Genomic DNA, 27,312 nt, shown 5'->3' on the forward strand with positions numbered 1-27,312 from the left:
AGGCGTGGGGCAGGACTGGGCCTCGCCGCCGGTGGTGGCCCCAAGGGCGGGCATGGGCGCCCCCCAAAGCCCCTGCCCGGGCCACTAGAGCCCCCCTGCCCACCGGGCCCCCCCGCCCACCGGGCCCGGGGGCGGCTGCCGACGCCAGAGCGGGGGGTCTCCCGGGGGGCCTTGCCCCCCGACCCCCTATGCCGGCCGGGGAGCATGAGCTGCCTGGTCCTCGCCGTCCTGCTGGTGGTCGTCGGCGAGGGGCTGGCCCGGGGACGCTGCCCCCCTCTAGGTAAGACCCCCCGGACTGGGGACGGACCGAGGGGAGGGGTCTCCCCGGGACCTAGCCCCCCTATCTCTCATTCACTCAATCGTATTTATTGAGCGCTTACTGTGTGCGGAGCACTGTCCTAAGCGCTTGGGAACTACAAGTTGGCAACATATAGAGACGGTCAATCAATCAATCGTATTTATTGAGCGCTTACTGTGTGCGGAGCACTGTCCTAAGCGCTTGGGAACTACAAGTTGGCAACGTATAGAGACGGTCAATCAATCAATCAATCGTATTTACTGAGCGCTTACTGTGTGCAGAGCACTGTACTAAGCGCTTGGGAACTACAAGTTGGCAACATATAGAGACGGTCAATCAAACAGTCAATCAATCGTATTTATTGAGCGCTTACAGTGTGCGGAGCACTGTCCTAAGCGCTTGGGAACTACAAGTTGGCAACATACAGAGACGGTCAATCAAACAGTCAATCAATCGTATTTATTGAGCGCTTACTGTGTGCGGAGCACTGTCCTAAGCGCTTGGGAACTACAAGTTGGCAACATATAGAGACGGTCAATCAATCAATCGTATTTATTGAGCGCTTACTGTGTGCGGAGCACTGTCCTAAGCGCTTGGGAACTACAAGTTGGCAACGTCTAGAGACAGTCCCTACCCAACAGTGCCCATCTTCCCCTCCCCACAGCACCTGTCTGTATGTTTGTACAGATTGATTACTCTATTTTACTTGTACAGAGTTACTCTTCTATTTATTTTATTTTGTTAATATGTTTTGTTTTGCTGTCTGTCTCCCCCTTGTAGGCTGTGAGCCCGCTGTGGGGTAGGGACCGTCTCTATACTTGTACATAGTTACTATTCTATTTATTTTATTTTGTTAATATGTGGCGTTTTGCTGTTTGTCTCCCCCTTTTAGACCGTGAGCCCACTGTTGCGTAGGGACCGTCTCTAGATGTTGCCAACTTGTACTTCCCAAGCGCTTAGTACAGGGTTCTGCACACAGTAAGCGCTCAATAAATACGATTGATTGATTGATTGACCGTCTCTATACTTGTACATATTTACTATTCCATTTATTTTATTTTGTTACTATGTGTCGTTTTGTTGTCTGTCTCCCCCTTCTAGACTGTGAGCCCGCTGTTGGGGTAGGGACCGTCTCTATACTTGTACATATTTACTCTTCTATTTATTTTATTTTGTTAATATGTTTTGTTTTGCTGTTTGTCTCCCCCTTCTAGACTGTGAGCCCGCAGTGGGGTAGGGACCGTCTCCATACTCGTACATATTTACTATTCCATTTATTTTATTTTGTTAATATGTGTCATTTTGTTGTCTGCCTCCCCCTTCTAGACTGTGAGCCCGCTGTGGGGTAGGGACTGTCTCTATACTTGTACATATTTACTATTGTATTTATTTTATTTTGTTAATATGTGTCGTTTTGTTGTCCGTCTCCCCCTTCTAGACTGTGAGCCCGCTGTTGGGTAGGGACTGTCTCTATATGTTGCCAACTTGGACTTCCCAAGCGCTTAGTACAGTGCTCTGCACACAACAGGCGCTCAATAAATACGATTGATTGATTGATTGACCGTCTCTATACTCGTACATATTTACTATTCCATTTATTTTATTTTGTTAATATGTGTCGTTTTGTTGTCTGCCTCCCCCTTCTAGACTGCGAGCCCGCTGTTGGGGTAGGGACCGGCTCTAGATGTTGCCAACTTGGACTTCCCAAGCGCTTAGTACAGTGCTCTGCACACAGTAAGCGCTCAATAAATACGATTGAATGAATGAATGAATGACCTCCCACCCCGCTGTCAGGGCCCCTCGGCGGCCCCTGCTTCGGGGGTCGGAGGTCAAGGGACGGTCTTGGGGGGGCTGGGCGGCTTGGGAGGCAGAGGTCGTGGGTTCTAATCCCGCTCCGCCACTTTCATTCATTCATGAATCGTACTTATTGAGCGCTTACCGAGTGCAGAGCACTGGACTAAGCGCTTGGGAAGTCCAAGGAGGCAACAACAGAGACGGTCCCTACCCAACAACGGGCTCACAGTCTAGAAGGGGGAGACACCTGGGTGTCTTCGGGCAAGTCGCTCTGGGCCTCAGTTCCCTCCTCTGTCAAATGGGGATAATAATAATAATAATGATGGCATTTATTAAGCGCTTACTACGTGCAAAGCACTGTTCTAAGCGCTGGGATGAAGACTGGGAGCCCCATGGGGGACAACCTGCTGACCTTGTATCTCCCCCAGCGCCTAGAACAGTGCGTGGCGCATAGTAAGTGCTTAATCAATCAATCAATCGTATTTATTGAGCGCTTACTGTGTGGAGAGCACTGTACTAAGCGCTTGGGAAGTACAAGTTGGCAACATATAGAGACAGTCCCTACCCAACAGTGGGCTCACAGTCTAGAGCTAAGTCACAGCTTAACAAATACCATCATTGTCATTATTATTAAGGTGGGGGTGGACCTGTTCCACGCTGGCCGCCCCTCCGGGGCCCAAACCTGAGGGATGGGGCCAGACCTTGGAGCCTCAGTTTCCCCCTCCGCCCTCCCTTGGGGGTCAATCAATCAATCGTATTTATTGAGCGCTTACTGTGTGCAGAGCACTGTACTAAGCGCTTGGGAAGTACAAATTGGCAACATATAGAGACAGTCCCTGCCCAACAGTGGGCTCACAGTCTAAAAGGGGGAGACAGAGAACAAAACCAAACATACTCACAAAATAAAATAAATAGAATAGATATGGACAAGTAAAATAAATAAATAAATAGAGTAATCATCATCATCAATTGTATTTATTGAGCGCTTACTGTGTGCACAGCACTGTACTAAGCGCTTGGGAAGTACAAATTGGCAACATATAGAGACAGTCCTTGCCCAACAGTGGGCTCACAGTCTAAAAGGGGGAGACAGAGAACAAAACCAAACATCCTAACAAAATAAAATAAATAGAATAGATATGGACAAGTAAAATAAATAGGGTAATCATCATCATCAATCGTATTTATTGAGCGCTTACTGTGTGCAGAGCACTGTACTAAGCGCTTGGGAAGTACAAATTGGCGACATATAGAGCCCAACAGTGGGCTCACAGTCTAAAAGGGGGAGACAGAGAACAAAACCAAACATACTAACAAAATAAAATAAATAGAATAGATATGTACAAGTAAAATAAATAGAGTAATAAATCTGTACAAACATATATACATCTATACAGGTACTGTGGGGAAGGGAAGGAGGTAAGATGAGGGGGATGGAGAAGGGGACGAGGGGGAGAGGAGGGAAGGGGCTCAGTCTGGGAAGGCCTCCTGGAGGAGGTGAGGAGGTCGAGGCCTCCGGGACGGTGAGAGGTCACTGACTGTCGCTCCTCGGAAACTGCTGACTCACCCGGAAAAACGCATCCCGACCCCCCCACGACCCTCCCACGACCCCCCACGACCCTCTCCCCCCAATCCCGCGGGGCCTGGGGGCGGGAGGCGTCCCCCCCACCGGCCTCCTGCTGGGAAGGGTCCCCAGGGCCGGGGGGTGGGCACAGGGCCCAGACAACGTCCAAGCTGGGAGGGAGGAGGGGCACCAAAGGGCAGAAGGACGGGCCCCGGGGGAGAGGGAGGGGGCCTGGGCACCCATGCCAACTGCCGTGGGGTCCCAGAATAGCAGGAGGGCCCTGGCCGCCCGCCCGGGGCCCTGGCCAGCTCCAGATTTCCCCAGGGGCCCTACTGCCCCTTCCCCCTCGGCCCTGCCCGTACTGATGATGATGGCATTGGTTAAGCGCTTACTATGTGCCAAGCACTGTTCCAAGCGCTGGGGGGATACAAGGTCATCAGGTTGTCCCACGTGGGGCTCACAGTCTTCACCCCCATTTGACAGATGAGGGAACTGAGGCCCACTGAAGTGGACTGGTCCCAAGTCACACAGCCGACAATAATAATAATGGTATTTGCTAAGTGCTTACTATGTGCCAAGCACTGTTCCAAGCGCTGGGGGGATACAAGGTCATCAGGTTGTCCCACGTGGGGCTCACAGTCTTCATCCCCATTTGACCGATGAGGGAACTGAGGCCCAGAGAAGTGAAGTGACTGGTCCAAAGTCAACAGCTGACAATAATAATAATAATAATGGTATTTGTTAAGCGCTTACTATGTGCCAAGCACTGTTCTAAGCGCTGGGGGGATACAAGGTGATCAGGTTGTCCCACATGGGGCTCACAGTCTTCATCCCCATTTGACAGATGAGGGAACTGAGGCCCAGAGAAGAGAAGCAACTGGCCCAAAGTCACACAACTGATAAGTGGCAGAGTCAGGATTAATAATAATAATGATGGCGTTTATTAAGCGCGTATTATGTGCCAAGCACTGTTCTAAGCACTGGGGAGGTTACAAGGTGATCAGGTTGTACCTCGGTGGGGGGGGCTCACAGTTTTAATTCCCATTTGACAGATGAGGTAACTGAGGCCCAGAGAAGTTAAGTGATTTGCCCAAAGTCAGACGGCTGATGATTGGCGGAGTGGGGATTAGAACCCATGACCTCTGACTCCCAAACCCGGGCTCTTTTCACGGAGGGTGGGGGGGCGGGGATGGGGTCCCTTGGGACCCCCTGCTCCAGACCCTCTGGGCCAACAAGGCCCCGCTCCCCCCACCCCCGGGGCTGGTGATAAATAAGGGTGCCCAGGTGACGGGGGCGTTTCAGACCGGACACTTGACTGGTCAAGGGATGGAGTTGATGGAAAGGGGGGACCCCAGTGGGGGGGAGAGGAGGGAAGGGAGGGAAAGGGGGGTCCACTCCCCCAGGGAAATTCTGGGAATTTGGTTGGTCCACGGGCCAGGTCTCCCTCCAGGAGAGTCCGGGGTGCAGGGTGGGCCGTATTGGGTCCCTGGGGAGAGGCAGAGATAATAATAATAATAATAACTGTGATATTTGTTACGCGCTTACTACATGCCAGGCACTGTACTAAGCCCTGAGATGGATGTAAGCAAACCGACGACGTTGGATGGTCCATGCTGGGTCACTGGGGAGACCCAGGGATCAATCAATCAATCAATCGTATTGAGCGCTTGCTGTGTGCAGAGCACTGTACTAAGCGCTTGGGAAGTACAAGTCGGCAACACGCAGAGACGGTCCCTACCCAACAGCGGGCTCACAGTCTAGAAGGGGGAGACGGAGAACAAAACCAAACATATTAGGAATGGAGAGGGGCGAGGCAGAGATGTTCAGTGGGCCATGCTGGGACACCGGAGGAGTCAGGGATCGATCAATCAATCAATCAATCGTATTTATTGAGCGCTTACTGTGTGCAGAGCACTGTACTAAGCGCTTGGGAAGTACAAGTTGGCACCATAGAGAGACAGTCCCTACCCAACAGTGGGCTCACAGTCTAGAAGGGGGAGACAGAGAACAAAACCAAATTACCAAAATAAAATAAATAGAAATGGAGAGAGAGAGAAACAGAGAGGGGGCAGAAAAACAGAGAGATAGAGAAACGGAGAGAGAGAGAGAGGGAGAAACAGAGAGGGGGCAGAGAAACAGAGACAGAGAAAGAGAGGAAGAAATAGAGAAATGGAGAGAGAGAGAGAGAGAGAGAGAGAGAGAGAGAGAGAGAGAGAGAGAAACAGAGGGGGCATAGAAACAGAGACAGAGAAAGAGAGGAAGAAATAGAGAAATGGAGAGAGAGGGAGGGCAGAGAAGCAGAGACAGAGAGAGAGACAAACAGGCAGAGACAGAAAGAGAAACAGAGACAAACAGGGAAACAGAGACAGAGAAACAGAGAGAGGCAGAGACAGAGAGTTAATACAAGGGGGCAGAGAAACAGACAGAGAAAGAGAGGAAGAAATAGAGAAATGGAGAGAGAGAGAGAAACAGAGGGGGCAGAGAAACAGAGACAGAAAGAGAGAGGAAGAAATAGAGAAATGGAGACAGAGAGGGCAGAGAAGCAGAGACAGAGACAATCAGGCAGAGACAGAAAGAGAGACAGAGACAAACAGGGAAACACAGAGAAACAGAGGCAGAGACAGAGAGAGAGAGTTAATACAAGTTAATCAGGTTGGACACAGTCCCATAATCCCCATTTTACAGATGATGGAGAGGGGCGAGGCAGAGATGTTCAGTGGTCCATGCTGGGGCACCGGAGGAGTCAGGGATGGAGAGGGGCGAGGCAGAGATGTTCAGTGGTCCATGCTGGGGCACTGGGGGAGAGTCAGGGGATGGAGAGGGGAGAGACAGGGTGGTTGGGTGGTCGGTGCTGAGTCCCTGGGGGAGAGACCCTGATGGGGAGAGAGGGGTTGGCCGGCCCTTTCCTCCTTGGGAGTGTTGGGGTGCGGGAGGGAGAGACCTGGCGAGCATCTCGGGGCGGTGGGCCACCCGGGAGGGGGTCCCAAGCTCGGCGGCGGGGCAACGTCCAGGGCAGCTGAGGCCGGAGGGGGCAGTGGGGTGGGGGGGGGGGGTCACCTGCTGTCCTCTGGGCCTGTCCGAGGCCCCGCCCGGACCATTGTTTTGGAGAGAACCGAAAGCTGGGGCGGAGGAGGGGAAAGGGAGAGGCCGCAGGGTCTTCCCTTTCCGTCGGGGACTCTATTTACGTACTTATTTTACTTGTACATATCTATTCTATTTATTTTATTTCGTTAATATGTTTGGTTTTGTTCTCCGTCTCCCCCTTCTAGGCTGTGAGCCCACTGTTGGGTAGGGACTGTCTCTATACGTTGCCAACTTGTACTGCCCCTTCCTTCCTCTCCCCCCACCTCGTCCCCCTCTCCATCCCCCTCATCTTACTCCTTCCCTTCCCCACAGCACCTGTATATATGTATATATGTTTGTACAGATTTATTACTCTATTTATTTATTTTACTTGTACACGTCTATTCTATTTATTTTATTTTGTTAGTCTGTTTGGTTTTGTTCTCTGTCTCCCCCTTCTAGGCTGTGAGCCCACTGTTGGGTAGGGACTGTCTCTAGATGTTGCCAACTTGGACTGCCCCTTCCTTCCTCTCCCCCTCGTCCCCCTCTCCATCCCCCTCATCTTACCTCCTTCCCTTCCCCACAGCACCTGTACATATGTATATATGTTTGTACATATTTATTACTCTATTTATTTTACTGGTACATATCTATTCTATTCATTTTATTTTGTTAATACGTTTGGTTTTGTTCTCCGTCTCCCCCTTCTAGACTGTGAGCCCACTGTTAGGTAGGGACTGTCCCTATATGTTGCCAACTTGGACTTCCCAAGCGCTTAGTACAGTGCTGTGCACACAGTAAGCGCTCAATAAATACGATTGATTGATTGATTGACTTGGAGGGGAAGGGAGGAGGGGTGAGGAGGAGGAGGAAGGCTAGAGAGGATGGGGGCGGGAGGGGTTAGGGGCAGGGGGACTCGGCAAGGAAAAGACAGGAGGGTTTAAGGAGGTTCATCAATAGAGTTTATTGAGTGCTTACTGGGCGTGGAACACTAATAATAATAATAATAATAATAGCATTTATTAAGCGCTTACTATGTGCAAAGCACTGTTCAAAGCACTGGGGAGGCTACAAGGTAATCGGGTTGTCCCACGGGGGGCTCACAGTCTTCATCCCCATTTTACGGATGAGGTAACTGAGGCCCAGAGAAGTTAAGTGACTTGCCCAAAGTCACACAGCAGACAATTGGTGGAGCCGGGATTTGAACCCATGACCTCTGACTCCAAAGTCCGTGCTCTTTCCACTGAGCCACGCTGCTTCTCATCGCTTACAGCGCTTAGTGCTGTACTAAGCGCTTGGGAGGGTATATCACAACAGAGTTGGTAGAGGCTACCCCTGCCCACAGTGAGCTGACAGTCTAGGGGGGCGGCTAGAGGAGGGAAGGCAGGGAGGAGGCTTCATTCATTCACTCAATCGCATTTATTGAGCACTTACTGTGTGCAGAGCACTGTACTAAGCGCTTGGGAAGTACAAGTCGGCAACATATAGAGACCAACAAAGGGGTCAGGAGGGTGAGGGGGAGGAGGGTTAATGGGGAGGGGAGGAATGGAGGAAGGTGAGTGAGGAGGGGGAGGAGGGAAGGCAGGGAGGAGGGTTAGTGGGGAGGGGAAGGGATGGAGGAAGGTTAGTGAGGAGGGGGAGGAGGGAAGGCAGGGAGGAGGGTTAGTGGGGAGGGGAAGGGATGGAGGAAGGTTAGTGAGGAGGGGGAGGAGGGAAGGCAGGGAGGAGGGTTAGTGGGGAGGGGATGGGATGGAGGAAGGTTAGTGAGGAGGGGGAGGAGGGAAGGCAGGGAGGAGGGTTAGTGGGGAGGGGATGGGATGGAGGAAGGTTAGTGAGGAGGGGGAGGAGGGAAGGCAGGGAGGAGGGTTAGTGGGGAGGGGGAGGGATGGAGGAAGGTTAGTGAGGAGGGGGAGGAGGGAAGGCAATCAATCAATCGTATTTATTGAGTGCTTACTGTATGCAGAGCACTGGACTAAGCGCTTGGGAAGTACAAGTTGGCAACATATAGAGCCGGTCAATCAATCAATCGTATTTATTGAGCGCTTACTGTGTGCAGAGCACTGTACTAAGCGCTTGGGAAGTACAAGTTGGCAACATACACAGTCCCTACCCAACAGTGGGCTCACAGGGAGGAGGGTTAGTGGGGAGGGGGAGGGATGGAGGAAGGTTAGTGGGGAGGTGGAGGAGGGGAGGCAGAGAGGAGGGTTAGTGGGGAGGGGGAGAGATGGAGGAGGGTTAGTGAGGAGGTGGAGGAGGGAAGGCAGGGAGGAGGGTTAGTGGGGAGGGGGAGGAATGGAGGAAGGTTAGTGAGGAGGTGGAGGAGGGAAGGCAGGGAGGAGGGTTAGTGGGGAGGGGAGGGATGGAGGAAGGTTAGTGAGGAGGTGGAGGAGGGAAGGCAGGGAGGAGGGTTAGTGGGGAGGTGGAGTAGGGGAGGCAGGGAGGAGGGTTAGTGGGGAGGGGGAGGTGAGGGAGAGATGGAGGAGGGTTAGTGAGGAGGGGGAGGTGGGGGAGGAAAGGAGAGAGGAGCGTTGGTGGGGGGGAGGTGGGGGAGGAAAGGGGGGGTTGGCCTTGGGTCCGTGGGTCCGGGGGTCGAGGGCACCCGGAGAGGAGCCCAGGGAAAACAGGTGACGTCAGATCTGGGCCCAGCTCATCGGGGGAGGCCAGGACAGGGCCAGGACAGGGCCAGGGGAACCCCCACACCAACACAGATGGTTTTCTCGGGTCCTGGGGGGGCGGGGGGGGGGGAGGCGGAGGAGGATCCTGACCCCTCGCAGCCGCTGACTAGGCCCCCTCCCGCTGGCGGGGCCCAGCACAGCTTAGGGGGAGGAGGGGGAGGAGATGTTCTCTGATGGAGCCATTTGACTCTGACAAATATTGACACAGCTTCCCCCCACCCGCCTCCGCTTGTGGAGGAGGAGGTCGGTTGAGCATCAAGGCGGAGGGATGGACCAGATGACCTTTGGAGATAAACGGCATTGAGAGAGTCCCTTCTCTGGGGCCCAGCGCCGCTTTGGGGACTAAGAAAGGAGTCCTCTGGCCTCATCAATCAATCAGTGGTATTTACTGAGCTCCTGCTAGGTGCAGAGCACTGTTCTAAGTGCTTGGGAGAGTAACCTTGCAACAGAATTAGCAGCTGTGTTCCCTGCCCCTAGCGATCAATCAATAATAATAATAATAATGATGGCGTTTGTTAAGCGCTTACTATGTGCAGTGCGCTGTTCTAAGCGCTGAGGGGGATACAAGGTGGTCAAGCTGTCCCACGTGGGGCTCACAGTCAATCTCCATTTTACAGATGAGGAAACTGAGGCCCAGAGAAGTTAAGTGACTTGCCCAAGGTCACACAGCAGACATGTGGCGGAGCCGGGATTCGAACCCAAAGCCCGGGCTCTTTCCACTGAGCACGCTGCTTCTCTAATCAATGAGAAGCAGCTGACTGAGAAGCAGCGGGGCTCAGTGGGAAGAGCCCGGGCTTTGGAGTCAGAGGTCGTGGGTTCAAATCCCGGCTCCACCGCTTGTCAGCTGGGTGACTTGGGGCAAGTCGCTTCACTTCTCTGGGCCTCAGTTCCCTCATCTGGAAAATGGGGGTGAAGACTGGGAGCCCCACGTGGGACAACCTGATCACCTTGTAACCCCCCCAGCGTTAGAACAGTGCTTGGCACATAGTAAGCGCTTAATAAATGCCATCATTATTATTATTATTATTAATGGTATTTACAGAGCTCTTGCTAGGTGCAGAGCACTGTTCTAAGTGCTTGGGAGAGTAACCGTGCAACAGAATTAGCAGACGCGTTCCCTCATCATCAATCGTATTTATTGAGCGCTTACTGTGTGCAGAGCACTGTACTAAGCGCTTAGTTCCCTGCCCCTAGCGAGCTGGGAAGCAACGTGGCTTAGTGGATGGAGCCCAGGCCTGGGAATCAAAGGTCGTGGATTCTAATCCCAGCTCTGCCACGTGTCTGCCGTTTGACCTTGGGCAAGTTGCTTCACTTCTCTGGGCCTCAGTCACCTCATCTGTAAAAATGGGGATCAAGAGTGTGAACCCCACGTGGGACAGGGACTGTGTCCAACCTGATTAACTTTGTATTCATTCATTCATTCAATCGTATTTATTGAGCGCTTACTGTGTGCAGAGCACTGGACTAAGCTCTTGGGAAGGACAAGCTGGCAACATATAGAGGCGGTCCCTACCCAACAGTGGGCTCACAGTCTAGAACGGGGAGACAGGGAACAAAACAAAACGTATTAACAAAATAAAATAAATAGAATAAATATGTACAAATAAAATAGAGTAAGATATCCATACAAACATCTATACATATATACAGGTGCTGTGGGGAGGGGAAGGAGGTAAGGCGGGGGGGATGGGGAGAGGAAGGAGGGGGCTCAGTCTGGGAAGAGTGTCAGTGCTTAACAAATACCCTTATTATTATGGGGGAAGACATAGTTCTATGAATAATTTATAATATATAATTTAAATACATGTACATTATTGCTCAGTGGTACTGACTTGTCCATATCTATTCTATTTATTTTATTTTGTTAGTATGGTTTGGTTTTGTTCTCTGTCTCCCCCTTTTAGACTGTGAGCCCACTGTTGGGTAGGGACTGTCTCTATATGTTGCCAGCTTGTACATCCCAAGCGCTTAGTACAGTGCTCTGCACACAGTGAGTGCTCAATAAATATGATTGATTGACTGCAGAATGATTTACCTCAGTGCTTAGCCTCAGAGGGGCTGCCAGTCTGAGGGGGCTACAGGGGATACACACCCACACAGGCTGCCAGTCTGAGGGGGGACTGGACACACAAACACACACACACATACACACACAATTCCTGGGGGCCTGAAGTTGTCCAGTGGAGAGGCACAAACTAAGGAGTCAAAGATTCTTCCGGGGTCCACGGGGCCGGGGCTGTAGGGTGGTCTCTGAGGGGTGCAGCGGAGTCAGAGCTGGTGGGAATCGTCGGTGTGGAGGGGCAGAGGTGGGCCAGGAGGAGTCGGGGAGACGGACCGGGGGTCGGAGGGTCGGGCCGGGCCTTGTTTAGAAGAGAAGCGGCGTGGCTCGGTGGAAAGAGCCCGGGCTTGGGAGACAGAGGTCATGGGTTCAAATCCCGCCTCCGCCACCTGTCAGCCGTGTGACTTTGGGCAAGTCCCTTCACTTCCCTGCGCCTCAGTGACCTCACCTGGAAAATGGGGATTAAGACTGTGAGCCCCCCGTGGGACAATCTGATCACCTTGAGACTGTGAGCCCACTATTGGGTCGGGACTGTCTCTATACGTTGCCAACTTGGACTTCCCAAGCGCTTAGTCCAGTGCTCGGCACACAGTAAGCGCTCAATAAATACGATTGATGATGATGATGATGATGAATTGTGGCATTTACTAAGCGCTTACCACGTGCAAAGCGCTGTTCTAAACGCTGGGGAGGTTACAAGCTGATCAGCTTGTCCCACGGAGGGGGGGCTCACCGTCTTCATCCCCGTTTGACAGGTGAGGGAACTGAGGCAGAGAGAAGTGAAGGGACTTGCCCGAAGCCCCCCCGGCTGACAATTGGCGGAGCTGGGATCTGAACCCCCGACCTCTGACTCCAAAGCCCGGGGTCTTTCCACTGAGCCACGCTGCTTCTCTTGTACCCTCCCCAGGGCTTAGGACAGTGCTTTGCACATAGTAAGCGCTTCACAAATGCCACCAGTGGTATTACTAGTATTAGAAGGTTGAGCTCCTCTTGTTGGGAATCTGATCCGCCTCCCTCCTCCTCCTCCTTCTCCTCCTCCTCCTCCTCCTCCTTCTCCTCATCCTCCTCCTCCTTCTCATCCTCCTCCTCCTCCTTCCCAGGTGTCCCCGTAGGGATCCTGCCGAGCGCTCCGGGGACCCTGGTCACCCTGCCCTGTCCGGCGGACGGTCCGGGGACTGACACCGACAACGACTCGGCCTCCGCCTCGGCCTCCTGGAGCCTTGAAGGCCGGGTCCTGGAGCGGGAGCCCGGCCGCCCGGTGCTGCTCAACGGAAGCCTGTTGTTGGGGCCGGTGCGGCCTGACCACGCCGGGGTCTACACCTGTTACCGCCACGGACGCCTCGTCCAGAGGGTCCAGCTGCTGGTGGAGGGTCAGCCCGGAGCCGGGGGATGGAAGGGGGTGACGAGGAGGGTGGGAAGGGAAAAGGATGGGGAGGGGGCGTCGGGAAGGAAGCAGTCTTTCCGGAACCGGCCCCGGGGTCCTCAGGGTCTCAGTGGGCCCAGCCCGGGCCTCCGGGCTCCATCGCCCTCGGGGGTCGCAGACGGGGGTCCCGAGACCGTGCTCCCCGTTCCCTCACGGCCGCCCCCCGTCCCCTGCAGCTCCGCCCGAGGTGCCCCAGATCTCGTGCTATCGGAAGAGTCATAACAGCAACGTCCTGTGCGAATGGGTCCTGGACCGCCCGCCGTCCCCGCGGACCCAGGCCGCCCTGTGGGTGAGGCACGGGTGAGTGTCCGCCGCCGGACGGTCCCTTCCCCGCGGGGTCCCGGGTGGGGTGTGTGTGTGTGGTTGTGTGGACTGCCAGCTGGTTGTGGGCAGGCAACGTGTCTGTTTATTGTCTTGTCCTCTCCCAAGCGCTTAGTACAGCGCTCTGCACACAGTAAGCGCTCAGTAAATGCGATTGAGTGAATGAATGGGCTCGCCGATCCTCTTGACCCAGGCCGCCATTTGGGTGAGGGGCGGCTGGAGGGTCCCCTCCTCAAGGGTGTGTATGTGGACTGTACGCTTGCTGTGGGCAGGGAATGTGAACGTGTCTGTTTCTTGTATCGTCTTCTCCCAAGTGCTTAATACAGTGCTCTGCACACAGTAAGCGCTCAATAAATACGATTGACTGACTGAATGTGCCCGCCAGTCCCCATGGACCCAGGCCACCATCCATGGGAAGCAGCGTGGCTGGGCCTGGAAATCAGAAGGTCCTGGGTTCTAATCCCGGCTCCGTCGCTTGTCTGCTGTGTGGCCCTGGGCAAGTCACTTCACTTCTCTGTTCCTCAGTTCCCTCATCTGTCAAATGGAGATGAAGGCCGTGAGCCCTATGTGGGACAGGGACTGTGTCCAACCCAATTTGCTGGGATCCACCCCGGCACTTAGAACAGTGCCTGATACACTCGAAGCACTTAAAAAGTACCTTTTTAAAAAAATCTTGGGCAAGTCACTTCTCTGGGCCTCAGTTCCCTCTTCTGTAAAATGGGGATGAAGGCTGTGACAGGGATAGGGACTGTGTCCAACCCGATTTACTTGGATCCACCCCGGCGCTTAGTACAGTGCCTGACACACTCTAAGCACTTAAAAAGTACCTTTTTAAAAAAATCTCGGGCAAGTCACTTCTCTGGGCCTCAGTTCCCTCCTCTGTCAAATGGGGATGAAGGCTGTGAGCCCTGTGTGGGACAGGGACTGTGTCTAAACCATGAAGGCTGTGACAGGAACAGGGACTGTGTCCAACCCAATTTGCTTGGATCCATCCCGGCGCTTAGTACAGTGTCTGACACTTCTAGACTGTGAGCCCGCTGTTGGGTAGGGACCGTCTCTGTATGTTGCCAACTTGTACTTCCCAAGTGCTTAGCACAGTGCTCTGCACACAGTAAGCGCTCAATAAATACGATTGAATGAATGACACGCTCTAAGCACTTAGAAAGTACCTTTTAAAAAAAATCTTGGGCAAGTCAAGGCCCTACTGAGAGCTCACCTCCTCCAGGAGGCCTTCCCACACTGAGCCCCTTCCTTCCTCTCCCCCTCGTCCCCCTCTCCATCCCCCCATCTTACCTCCTTCCCTTCCCCACAGCACCTGTATAGATGTAGATATGTCTGTACGTATTTATTACTCTATTTATTTATTTATTTTACTTGTTCCCCCTCTCCATCCCCCATCTTACCTCCTTCCCTTCCCCACAGCACCTGTATATATGTCTGTACATATTTAATACTCTTTATTTATTTTACTTGTACCTATCTATTCTATTTATTTCACTTTGTTAGTATGTTTGGTTTTGTTCTCTGTCTCCCCCTTCTAGACTGTGAGCCCACTGTTGGGTAGGGACTGTCTCTAGATGCTGCCAACTTGGACTTCCCAAGCGCTTAGTCCGGTGCTCTGCACACAGTAAGCGCTCAATAAATACGATTGATTGATTGATTGATTGACCGTCTCTATATGTTGCCAACTTGGACTTCCCAAGCGCTTAGTCCAGTGCTCTGCACACAGTAAGCGCTCAAGAAATACGATTGATTGGCTGATTGATTGACGGATAAGGGAACTGAGGCCCAGAGAAGTGGGTTGGCCAAAGTCACCCAACTGACTGTGTGTGTGTGTGTCCCCGTGTCCCCGGTGTTTGGGGGTGTCCCACAGGTCCCGGTCCCGGTCCGGGGAGCCCCGGGGCGCGTCCTGCGAGTACTTGTCGGGTCGCCGGGCCTTCTCGTGCCCGCTGGCCCTGCCCGGCTGGGAGGACGAGGACTACGTGGCCTCCGCCTGCGTGGCCAACACCGTGGCCGGACACCTCAGCCCCTACCACCGCTTCAACAGCTACAGATGCGGTAAGCCCGCCGGATCCCGCCGGATCCCGCCGGATCCCACCGGATCCCGACACGTGACCCCACCACGGCCCCGCCCGTCCTATTGGCCACTCCCCGTCCATCACGTGACCCGCCCTCGATCCTTCCCCTTGGCCTCACCCTTCAATCAATCGTATTTATTGAGCGCTTACTGTGTGCGGAGCACTGTACTAAGCGCTTGGGAAGTACAAATTGGCAACATATAGAGACAGTCCCTACCCAACATTGGGCTCATCCCAATGGCCATTCCTCTTTCCAGGGCTGGGGGGGGGCGGGGGGTGTCACGTGACCTGCCCTCAGCCCCGCCCTCCACCGCCCATCCCATTGGCCACTCCCCCTTAAGGCCCCGCCCCCGCCCGCCGTCGCCTCATCCCATTGGCCACGCCCCATCAATCAATCAATCGTATTTATTGAGCGCTTACTGTGTGCAGAGCACTGTACTAAGCGCTTGGGAAGTCCAAGTTGGCAACATATAGAGACAGTCTCTACCCAACAGTGGGCTCACAGTCTAAAAGGGGGAGACGTGACCCGACCACGCTCCTTCCCGTCGGCCTCGCCCTCCATCGCCCCACCCCATTGGTCACGCCCCTTCCCGACCGCTCGCCGCCCTCCGTCGCCTCATCCCGATCCAGGCCCGGGGCCCACGGGCCCGCCACGTGACCTGACTTCGGCCCCGCCCCTTCCCCTTGGCCCCGCCCTCCACCGCCAAATCCCATTGGCCCCGCCCCTTCAGGCCCCGCCCCTTTCCCACAATGCCCCCTCCTCCTTCTGCCCCGCCCCTCACGGCCCCGCCCCTTTCCCTTCCTCCCCTTCTCACCCCTCCCTGTCCCCGCCCCTATACGGCCCCGCCCCCTTCCCCCTCCTCTCCCCACAAAGGCCCCTCCCCTTCTCTCCCCTCATTGACCCCGCCCCTCCATCGGCCCCGCCCATTCCCCCGCCCCTCCCTCCTTGGCCCCTCCCATTCTCAGCCTTCATTGGCCCCACTCCTTCACGGGCCCCCTTACCTCCCCTCCCTCCTTGGCCCCGCCCCCTTTCCCCAGGCCCCACCCCTTTCCCCATCGCTCCCCACAAAGGCCCCTCCCATTCTCGCCCCTCATTGGCTCCGCCCATTCGCAGGCCCCGCCCAGTTCCCCCCATCCTCGCCCTTATTGGCCCTGCCCCTCTATAGGCCCCGCCCCCTTTCCCCCTTCCTTCCCTCCTTGGCCTCACCCCTTCCCCTTTCTCTCCCCACAAAGGCCCCTCCCATTCACAGGCCCCGCCCCCTCCCCGCCCTCTTTTACCTCCCCTCCCTCCTTGCCCCCACCCCCTTTCCCCAGGCCCCGCCCCTTCCCCCTTTTCATTCCTTCATTCAATCGTATTTATGGAGCGCTTACTGTGTGCAGAGCACTGTACTAAGCCCTTGGTAAGTACAAGCAGAGAAGCAGCATGGCTCAGTGGAAAGAGCACGGGCTTTGGAGTCAGAGGTCATGGGTTCAAGTTTCGACTCCGCCAATTGTCAGCCGTGTGACTTTGGGCAACTCACTTGACTTCTCTGGGCCTCAGTTCCCTCATCTGTAAAATGGGGATTAAAACTGTGAGCCCCCCGTGGGACAACCTGACCACCTTGTAACCTCCCCAGCGCTTAGAACGGTGCTTTGCACATAGTAAGCGCTTAATAAATGCCATTATTATTATTATTATTATTATTATTGTTATTACAAGTTGGCAACATATAGAGATGGTCCTTCTCTCCCCACAAAGGCCCCACCCATTCTCACCCTCATTGGCCCGCCCCTTCACAGGGCCCGCCCCATTCCCCCCTCCCTCATCGGCCCCACCCCTTTTGCCGAGGCCCCGCCCCTTTCCCGTCTATCCCCACAAAGGCCCCGCCCCTTTACAGGCCACGCCCCTTTCCCCTCCCCTCCCACATCGGCCCCGGCCCCGCCCCTTTCCCCGAGGCCCCGCCCCTTTCCCCATCTCTCCCGGCCAAGACCCCGCCCATCCTCCCCTCTCATTGGTCCCGCCCCTCCGCAGGCCCCGCCCCCTTCCCCATCCTCGCCCCCCATTGGCCCCGTCCCTTCGCAGGCCCCGCCCCTCACGGCCCCTCCCTCCGTCCCCCCCTCAGTGCGGCCGGACGCCCCGTCTGACGTCACGGTGACGTCAGTGGCGGGCAGGCCTCGCTGGCTGAACGTCACGTGGAGCTACCCGCCCTCCTGGGACTCGCTCTTCTCCCTGCTGCGCTTCCAGCTGCGATACCGGGCCCGGGCCTCGGCCGCCTTCACCACGCTCAGGATGGTCAGCACATCATCATCATCATCAATCGTATTTATTGAGCGCTTACTGTGTGCGGAGCACTGGACTAATCGCTTGGGAAGTGCAAGTTGGCAACATCTAGAGACAGTCCCTACCCAACAGTGGGCTCACCGTCTAAAAGACTAAAAGCACACACACACATACACACCCTCCCCCCACCGTTCCGCCCCGAGACCTTGGCCAAGTCATTGCATTCCTCCTTTGGGCCCCTGGCACCTTGGTAAAGTCATTGCACTCCCCCTCTGGGCCCCTGTCTCCTTGGCCAAGTCATTGTAGACCGTGAGCCCGCTGTGGGCAGGGATGGTCTCTCTTTGTTGCTGAATTGCCCTTCCCAAGTGCTTAGTACAGTGCTCTGCACACAGTAAGCGCTCAATAAATACGATTGAATGAATGAGTGAATGAATGGATTGTACTCCTTCTCTGGGTCCCTGGCACCTTGGCCAAGTCATTGCACTCCTCTGGGCCTCTGTCACCTTGGCCAAGTCATTGTACCCCTCTGGGCCTCTCTCATTCATTCATTTAATCATATTTATTGAGCGCCTACTGTGTGCAGAGCACTGTACTAAGCGCTTGGAAGAGGACAAGTTGGCCACATATAGAGACGGTCCCTACCCAACAACGGGCTCGCAGTCTAGAAGGGGGAACCTTGGTCACCTTGGCCAAGTCATTGCACTCCTCTGGGTCCCTGTCACCTTGGCCAAGTCATTGCGCTCCTCTGGGTCCCTGTCACCTTTTCATTCATTCATTCAATCATATTTATTGAGCACTTACTGTGTGCAGAGCACTGGACTAAGCGCTTGGGAGAGGATAAGTTGGCAGCATATAGAGACAGTCCCTACCCAACAACAGGCTCATAGTCTAGAAGGGGGAACCTTAGTCACCTTGGCCAAGTCATTGCACACCTCTGGGCCTCTGTGACCTTGGCCAAGTCGCTGCTCTTTTCTGTGCCTCAGTTCCCCCTTCTGTAAAATGGGGACTGAGGCCGGGAGCCCCACGTGGGACAACCTGATGACCTTGGATCCACCGCAGCACTTAGTACAGGGCCCGACACATAGCAAGCGCTTAACAAATACCGTAATAATAATATCAATAATGATGGTATCAAGCGCTTAACAAATACCATAATAATAATATCAATAATGATGGTATTAAGCGCTTACTCTGTGCCAAGCACTGTTCTAAGTGCTGGGGGAGATACAAGGCTATCAGGTTGTCCCTGGTGGGGCTCACAGTCTTCATCCCCATTTTCCAGATGAGGCAACTGAGGCCCAGAGAAGTGAAGCGGCTTGCCCAAAGTCATACAGCAGACAAGTGGCGGAGCCAGAATTAGAACCCACGACCTCTGACTCCCAAATCTGGGCTCTTTCCACCAAGGCACACTGCTTCTCTACCATCATCATTGTTATTATTATTCTCTCCCTTTTGCTCCATCCCCCTGTCTCTCTCCCCTTCCCTGTTTCCTCCTGCTTCCCCAGCTCCGCCACTTGTCAGCTGGGTGACCTCGGGCAAGTCACCTAACTTCTCTGTGCCTCAGTTGCCTCATCTAAAATGGGGATGAAGACTGTGAGCTCCACGTGATACAGGGACTGCATTCAGCCAGATTAGCTTGGATCCACCCCCCCGCGCTTAGTGCAGGGCCTGGCACATTCATTCATTCGATCGTATTTATTGAGCGCTTACTGTGTGCAGAGCACTGGACTAAGCGCTTGGAAAGCACAATTTTCAGCAACAGAGTTGCTGCATGTAGTGAGCACATATGGCACGTAGCAAGCGCTTAAAATACCGTAATTATTATCATTATTGTTGTTCCATCTCCGTCACTCGGGGGCAAATCGATCAATCAGTGCTACTTACAGAACGCCCGGGAGAGTACAATACAACAGAGTTTATAAATGTGATCCTTGCCAATTTGTACTTCCCAAGCGCTTAGTACAGTGCTCTGCACATAGTAAGCGCTCAATAAATACGATTGATTGATTGATTGATCCCTGCCCACCAGGAGCTTACAATCTTGAGGGGGAGACAGACCCCCCAAAAAAATCCTGGCTATGTGCACGAATGCCGTGGGTCCTTCTCTCCTCTGCCACCCCCATCCTCCCTTTCTCCTCCTCTTCCTCTGGTGCTCTTTCCCCCAAGCCACGCTGCTCCTTTTGGTCGGAGAACATGTCTACCAAATCACTTGTACTTTAGTAGTCTCCCAACCGCTCAATACAGTGCTCCGCACGCAGTAAGCGCTCAATAAATACCACTGGTGGAATGTGTCTGTTGCTCTATCGTACTCTCCCAAGCGCAGTACGGCGCTTTGCACCCCGTAAGCGCGCGATAAATACGATCGGATGAATGAGCGAATAGTCAGTCGTATTTATTGAGCTCCTACTCTGTGCAGAGCACTGTACTAAGCGCTTGGAACAGATCGATAGCAAATAACCAATAAATTGAGCCATCCCAGCGCTCGGCTCAGAATGGACCCAGTAACGGAAAGCCCGGCCGAGGCGGGACGGGGTGGCGGGGGCCGGGTGCGGGTGCGAGTGGCCGTCTGTTTGAACGTCCCCCTGTCGCGGTCCCCCTCAGGAGGCCCAGTCGCACTGGCAGCTGTCGCACCTCATCAGCGATGCCTGGGCCGCCATGGATCACGTAGTGCAGCTGCGGGCGCGGGAGGAATTCGACGTCGGAGAGTGGAGCGCCTGGAGCCCGGAGGCCAGGGCCACGCCGTGGACCGGTAGGAGCCGGGATCTGGGGGCCGTTGCAGCGTGAGGGACTCGGGCTAGACCTGAGGAAAGACTTCCAGACCGCGCGGGAGTGTGGCAGGAGTCACGGGTGGACCGGAGATGGGGGAGAGACTGGCTCGTGAGCAGGGAATGTGTTTATCGTTATAGCTTACTCTCCCAAGCGCTCAGTAATAATAGTAATAATAACAATAATGGCAGTTGTTAAGCGCTTACTATGTACCAAGCACCGTTCTAAGCGCTGGAGGGGATACATAGTAATCGGCTTGTCCCATATGGGGCTCACAGTCTTAATTCCCCCTTCTAGACCGTGAGCCCACTGTTGGGTAGGGACTGTCTCTAGATGTTGCCAACTTGGACTTCCCAAGCGCTTAGTCCAGTGCTCTGCACACAGTAAGCGCTCAATAAATACGATTGATGATGATGATGATGATGGAGGGGATACAAAAGTAATCGGCTTGTCCCATATGGGGCTCACAGTCTTAATTCCCCCTTCTAGACTGTGAGCCCACTGTTGGGTAGGGACTGTCTCTAGATGTTGCCAACTTGGACTTCCCAAGCGCTTAGTCCAGTCCTCTGCACACAGTAAGCGCTCAATAAATACGATTGATTGATTGATTAATCCCCATTTTACAGATGAGGTAACTGAGGCCCAGAGAAATGAAGTGAGAAGAGAAGCAGCGTGGCTCAGTGGAAAGAGCACGGGCTTTGGAGTCAGAGGGCATGGGTTCAAACCCCTGCTCTGCCAACTGTCAGCTGTGTGACTTTGGGCAAATCACTTAACTCCTCTGGGCCTCAGTTACCTCATCTGTAAAATGGGGATTAAGACTGTGAGCCCCAAGTGGGACAAATTGATCACCTTATATCCTCCCCAGTGCTTAGAACAGTGCTTTGCACATAGTAAGCGCTTAACAAATGCCATTAGTAGTAGTAGTAAACCCCGGCTCTGTCAACTGTCAGCTGTGTGACTTTGGGCAAATCACTTAACTCCTCCGGGCCTCAGTTCCCTCATCTGTAAAATGGGGATGAAGACTCTGAGCCCCCCGTGGGACAACCTGATCACTTTGCGACCTCCCCAGTGCTTAGAACAGTGCTTTGCACATAGTAAGCGTTTAATAAATGCCACTAAAAAAAAAAAGTGACTTGCCCAAAGTCGCACAGCTGACAAGTGGCAGAGCCGGAATTAGAGCCCATGACTTCTGACTCCCAAGCCCGGGCTCTTTCCACCGAGCCACGCTGCTTCTCTAAGCTTAGTGCAATGCTCTGCGCACAGTACGCGCTCAATAAATACCACTGAATGATTGAATGACTATATAACACATTCCCTGCCCACCACGAGCTTATAGTATCAGTTCCCTCATCTGGAAAATGGGGATTAAAATTGTGTGAGCCCCCCGTGGGACAACCTGATCACCCTGTATCCTCCCCAGCGCTTAGAACAGTGCTTTGCCCATAGTAAGCGCTTAACAAATGCCAATTATTATTATTATAGAGCGGGAGGTAGACATTAAGAAAATTAAATAAATGACAGATAGGGACGTAAGTGCTGTGGGGCTGGGAGAGGGAATCGGGGGTCTCTGACCCTTTTAGACTGTGAGCCCACTGTTGGGTAGGGACTGTCGCTATATGTTGCCAATTTGTACTTCCCAAGCGCTTAGTACAGTGATGATGATGATGATGGCATTTATTAAGCGCTTACTATGTGCAAAGCACTGTTCTAAGCGCTGGGAAGGCTACAAGGTGATCAGGTTGTCCCACGGGGGGGCTCACAGTCTTCATCCCCATTTTACAGACGAGGTAACTGAGACACAGAGACTGGGGAGGCCCTTCCTCCGCGGATAATCTTCGCCCAGACCCCCTGCTCGGACCCCTGAAAGGCCTCACCTTTCATCCATCCAGTCGTATTTATTGAGCGCTTAACTGTGTGCGGAGCACTGGAGTAAGCGCTTGGGAAGCCCAAGTTGGCAACAGCTAGAGCCGGTCCCCACCCGACAGTGGGCTCACAATCAATCAATCGTATTTACTGAGCGCTTACTGTGTGCAGAGCAGTGCTCTGTACATAGTAAGCGCTCAATAAATACGATTGATGATGATGATGATGATGATGACCCCTCCCGCCTCCCCTTTCCAGATCCCAGAGTGCCCGTGGCCAGAACGGAGGCCAGCAAGTCCCCGCAGGTAAGTCGGCCCGCTCCGGACGGTGACCCTCGGTGGTGGGGTCCACTCCCCTTGAGTCCCGGGACCCCCCCTGCCCAAAGATCCTCAGGCCCAGGGGTCTCCGGGAGTGGGAATGGGGGCCCAGGCTTACCCGTCCTCCTTTCCAGCCGCCTCTTGCCGACGACCACTTCACCAAGCTCCCCACCGGCCAACCGGACAAATCCGGATCGGACAGCCTCCCCAGTAAGTGAAAACCCATCTGTAAAATGGGGGACACAATACCTGCTCCCCCTCCCCCTGAGATCGTGGAACGGGGACTGTGGCCACTTCGCTTACATTGTATAATAATAATTATTATTATTATGGTATTTGTTAAGCACGCACTATGTGCCAAGCACTGGGGTAGATACAAGGTGATCGGGTTATCCCACTTGGGGCTCACACTTTTAATCCCCATTTTACAGACGAGGTAACCGAGGCACAGAGAAGTGAAGTGACTTGATGATGATGGCATTTGTTAAGCGCTTACTATGTGCAAAGCACTGTTCTAAGCGCCGGGGGGGATACAAGGTGCTTAAGTTGCCCCACGTGGGGCTCGCAGTCTTAATCCCCGTTTTACAGGTGAGGTAACTGAGGTTCAGAGAAGTTAAGTGACTTGCCCAAGGTCACACAACAGACACGTGGCAGAGCCAGGATTCGAACCCATGACCTCTGGCTCCAAAGCCCGCGCTCTTTCCACTGAGCCACGCTGCTTCTCTGCTACCCCCGTGCTTAGCAGAGTGCTTGGTGCATAGTATGTGCTTTTCATTGTTATTATTATTATTATTATTAACCTACACTGAACTGAGCATTGGGAGAGTAATTAGTAGATCCCCCCGTCTTACCTCCTTCCCTTCCCCACAGCACCTGTATATATGTATATATGTTTGTACATATTTATTACTCTATTCATTTATTTATTTTACTTGTACATATCCATTCTATTTATTTTATTTTGTTAATATGTTTGGTTTTGTTCTCCGTCTCCCCCTTCTAGCCTGTGAGCCCACTGTTGGGTAGGGACTGTCTCTGTGTGTTGCCAACGTGTACTTCCCAAGCGCTTAGTCCAGTGCTCTGCACACAGTAAGCGCTCAATAAATACGATTGATTGACAACAGGGAACTCTGTTATAATTATGACTGCTATAATTGTACTCTCCCAAGTTGTGGGGCAAGGAATGATTCTGTTCTATTGTTATCTTGTGTTCATTCATTCAAAAGTATTTATTGAGCACTTTCTGTGCGCAGAGCACTATGCTAAGCACTTGGGAAAGAACAGTATAACAGTAAACAGGCACATTCCCTGCCCGCAGTGAGCTTGCAGTCTGGGGGGGGGGGGGGGGGCAGATGTGAATATAAATAAATAAATTGCAGACCTTGTCCTCTACCAAGCGCTTAGTACAGTGCTCTGCACCCCCCAGGCACTCAATAAATATGATTGACAGAAGTGCTTAGAACAGTGCTCTGTACACAGTAAGAGCTCAACAGATATGATTCATGGATTGATTGAAAGAATTTCAGCCTGGCAGGTCGACACGCCCGAATTTGGTAATTATCATCGTGACATTATTTACCGAGCACATGCCCGGCGCTTGGGAGTGTGTACCAAGTAGCAAGCTACATCCTCCCTACCCCGGGGGAACTTGCAGTGTCTTGGGGAAGACGTGATCAGATAGCGAAAGCCAGAGGAAGAAAGGGTTGAGCATTCATTCGGTCGGTCGTATTTATTCAGCCGTGCTTATTGAGCACTTTGTGCGTGCGCGGAGCACTGTTAACGGATGCATTTCCTGTCCACAAAGAGCTGACAGTCTAGAGGGGATGTGTAGGTTGTAAGCCCCCTCCTTACCCCTCATCAAGGCATTTTAACTCCCTATCCATTCCCAAATTATTCATTCATTCAGTCGTATTTATTGAGCGCTTACTGTGTGCAGAGCACTGTACTGAGCGCTTGGAAAGTACAAGTCGGCAACATATAGAGTCGGTTCCTACCCAACAACGGGCTCGCAGTCGAGAAGGGGAAGACAGACGACAAAACAAAATAGATGCCCGTGGCCAGCCCCTGGGTACCAAGCCTGGAGTCCCTGGCGAAGAAAAGCAGGGTGGCCTAGTGGGAAGAACCCGGTGCCTAGGAGTCAGAGGACCTGGGTTCTAATCCCGGCTCCACTACCTACCTGCTGGGGATTTTGGGCTGGTCACTTCAATCCTCTGTGCCTCCGTTTCCTCACCTGTAAAATGGGGGTTCAATACCCATTCTCCCTCCTACTCTGCGAGCCCCAGGGACTGTGTCCAACTTCATTCATTCCATCGTATTTATTGAGCGCTTACTGTGTGCACAGCACTGTTCTAAGCGCTTGGGAAGGGAAAATGCAACAATAAACAGATACGTTCCCTGCCCACAAGGAGCTGACAGTCTAGAGGGGGGGAGACAGACATTAGTATAAGAAAATAAATGACAGATACGGAAATAAGTGGTGTGGGGCTGGGAGAGGGGAAGAACAGAGGGAGTGAATCAGGACGACGTAGAAGGGACTGAGAGAAGAGGAAAGGGGGAGCTTAGGGAAGGCCTCTTGGAGGAGATGGGGGAGAGTAACTGTCTCAGTACGGTGCTCAAGAGCTTAGTACAGTGCTCTGCACTCAGAAAGCACTTAATAAATACGATTGAGTGAATTTGAGAAGGGAGGGCGTTCCAGGCCAGAGGCAGGACGTGGGCCAGGGGTCGGTGGTGAAGTAGATGAGATGGAGAAGGTTAGCATTAGACTTGATGATCTTGTATCTGCCCCGGCGCTTAGTGTACCTGCCCCAGCGCTTAGTACAGTGCTTGGCATACTGTATGGCCTTAGCAAATACCACAGAGGAGTCACAGTGTCCCCAGGCAGGCGGGGGTCCCCCCGAGGCAGGCAGGCAGGCCGGCGGGGACCCCCTGGAACTGTTCCTGTTCCTTTCTCCCAGGGCTGCTCCCCTCGGGGCCGCAGTACTCCTTCCTGGTGGCCGGAGGAAGCCTTATCCTGGGCATGGCTTTGTTCGTCGGCATCATGATCAGGTGAGGTGGGTGGGGGGCGCAGGTGTGGGCGGGGGGGTACCCCACATCCTGAGCTCCCCCTGCTCCCTCGACACCCCCACCCCCCACCCCAATTATAGTTTCCCTATTGGACGGGAGTATTTTGGCCGGATTTTTCGGTTTTGCCGGATGCCCGATCCATCCAAGGATGGGGATCCCCCCTCCCCCAGGCCCTCCCAGACCCCCCCACCCCCAGGCCCGACGACCCCAGCCCCTTCCCCAACCCGTGAGGGCCGCTTGGCGCCGGTTTTGGGTGGAGGAAACGGGGTGGAAGATTTGGGTCCTTCTTCCTCTTTCCTCTGGGGGAGGGGAACACAGCGGACAGAAAAATCCACAGCGGAAAATCCCTTCTGTCTCCACTTCCCTTCTGTCCGGGGCCGGGCCCCAGGGGGCTCCCGGGTCGTGAGAGCTTCCTCCCCTGGGCCCGGGTGCCCCCTGCCCCCCATCATAAACTGGGGGGAAGGGACGGGAGTTGGGAGGGCTTGATTCTTTCTCTCTCAGCTCACTCGGGGCCCTCCTGCTTCCTGCATCCGACCCGGGTGGCTTAGTCTTCCCTGCCCCGGGGATTATTGGGGTCCACGGCGGGGGGATCCGGGGGACACCCACGGACTCTGTCTCTCTGCGTTTGTGTCTGTCTCTGCAAAGGTACTGGAGAACGTGGAAAAAACAGGGCAAGCTCAAGGCGGGCAAAGCGTCCGGACCGCCCCAGTGTCCGTGGGGCCGGCAGGCGGCCGCGTGGATCGGTTCCGGCCCGGTCCTGGCCTCCCTCATCTCGGGCCCCGGGCCGGCGTCCCCACGGACCGAGCCCCCCGCGAACGGAGGGCGGCCCCCACGGAGGGCCGAGGGGGCCGGAGGAAGGACCCCCCGAGACGGAGGAAGAGGGAGGATCGTCTAGAAGAGGAGGTGGATTGAGGACGCCTCTCCTGGCCCCTTTGGACCCCCGGCTATACTGCTGAGATTGACTGAGCCCCCCTGGACCCAGCCTCTCCCCTCCTCCTCTTCTTCCTCCTCCTCCTCCTCTGAACCGAGTGACCCCAGCAGCCTCGGCCCCGGGGAGGGGGACCCTCAAAGTAGCCCGGGGCTTGAGTTGGCTTGGCCGCCCAGGTTCCTTGGGCGGTCTCTGGGAGAAGGAGGTGGCTGGGGAGGGGAGGGGGCGGTGTGTATGTGTGCGTGTGTGTCCATGTGTCCATCCCAGAGGGAGCCTAATAGGGAAATGGGGGCATCGGGGACGCTTTATTAGGGGCAGCCCGCCTTTCCCCGCTGTCCAGAGGCTGGTTTAGGGGGTCTCTGACCTTTCTCCTGGGCTGGGCCGCTGACTGCACAAAGAGGAAGAAGAGAGGAGGGGGCCTGCACCCCAAACCCCCCTCCCCAAGGGGTCCGGACCCAGGGATCTCGGTGTGAAGACAGGCTAGGGAAGAGAGAGAGGGTGTGTACGTGTGCATGCATGCATGCGTGCGCGCATGTGCCAGAGGACTGGCATTGACAGGGCAGCATGGCCTAGTAGCTAGAGAAGGTGACCAGAAGGTCATGGGTTCTCATGCCGGCTCCGCCACATGTCTACTGTGTGACCTTGGGCAAGTCACCTCACTTCTCTGGGCCCCAGGTACCTCATCTGTAAGAATGGGGATGAAGACAGGGAGCCCCACGTGGGCCCGGGTGTCCTACCCGATTTGCTTGTCTCCATCCCAGCGCTTAGGACAGTGCCTGGCACATAGTAAGCACTTCACAGACACCGCAATGATGATGGTGATGATGGGGGTGATGATAC

The 27,312-nt window shown here is 54.2% G+C and overlaps 1 protein-coding gene across 1 annotated transcript; it reads left to right on the top strand.

Annotated features, from left to right (window-relative positions):
• Positions 1–27,104, top strand: IL6R (interleukin 6 receptor). The gene is made up of 10 exons (XM_038769019.1): positions 1–280; positions 12,554–12,823; positions 13,053–13,176; positions 15,071–15,255; positions 17,378–17,547; positions 20,137–20,284; positions 22,423–22,469; positions 22,616–22,691; positions 25,436–25,526; positions 26,190–27,104. The coding sequence occupies exons 1-10, from the start codon at positions 205–207 to the stop codon at positions 26,437–26,439; spliced, it is 1,437 nt and encodes a 478-aa protein (XP_038624947.1). The 5' UTR covers positions 1–204; the 3' UTR covers positions 26,440–27,104.
• Positions 27,105–27,312: the final 208 nt, after the last annotated feature.

Source organism: Tachyglossus aculeatus, chromosome Y4 (assembly GCF_015852505.1).
Source record: "Tachyglossus aculeatus isolate mTacAcu1 chromosome Y4, mTacAcu1.pri, whole genome shotgun sequence".
In the NCBI taxonomy this organism is placed as follows: Eukaryota; Metazoa; Chordata; class Mammalia; order Monotremata; family Tachyglossidae; genus Tachyglossus; species Tachyglossus aculeatus.

Coding starts and splice junctions, on each gene's coding strand:
- IL6R (XM_038769019.1), top strand. CDS start 205: ATGAGCTGCCTGGTCCTCGCCGTCCTGCTGGTGGTCGTCGGCGAGGGG. Junction 20,285..22,422: donor CAGGGCCACGCCGTGGACCG/GTAGGAGCCGGG, acceptor TCCCCTTTCCAG/ATCCCAGAGTGCCCGTGGCC. Junction 25,527..26,189: donor TTCGTCGGCATCATGATCAG/GTGAGGTGGGTG, acceptor GTCTCTGCAAAG/GTACTGGAGAACGTGGAAAA.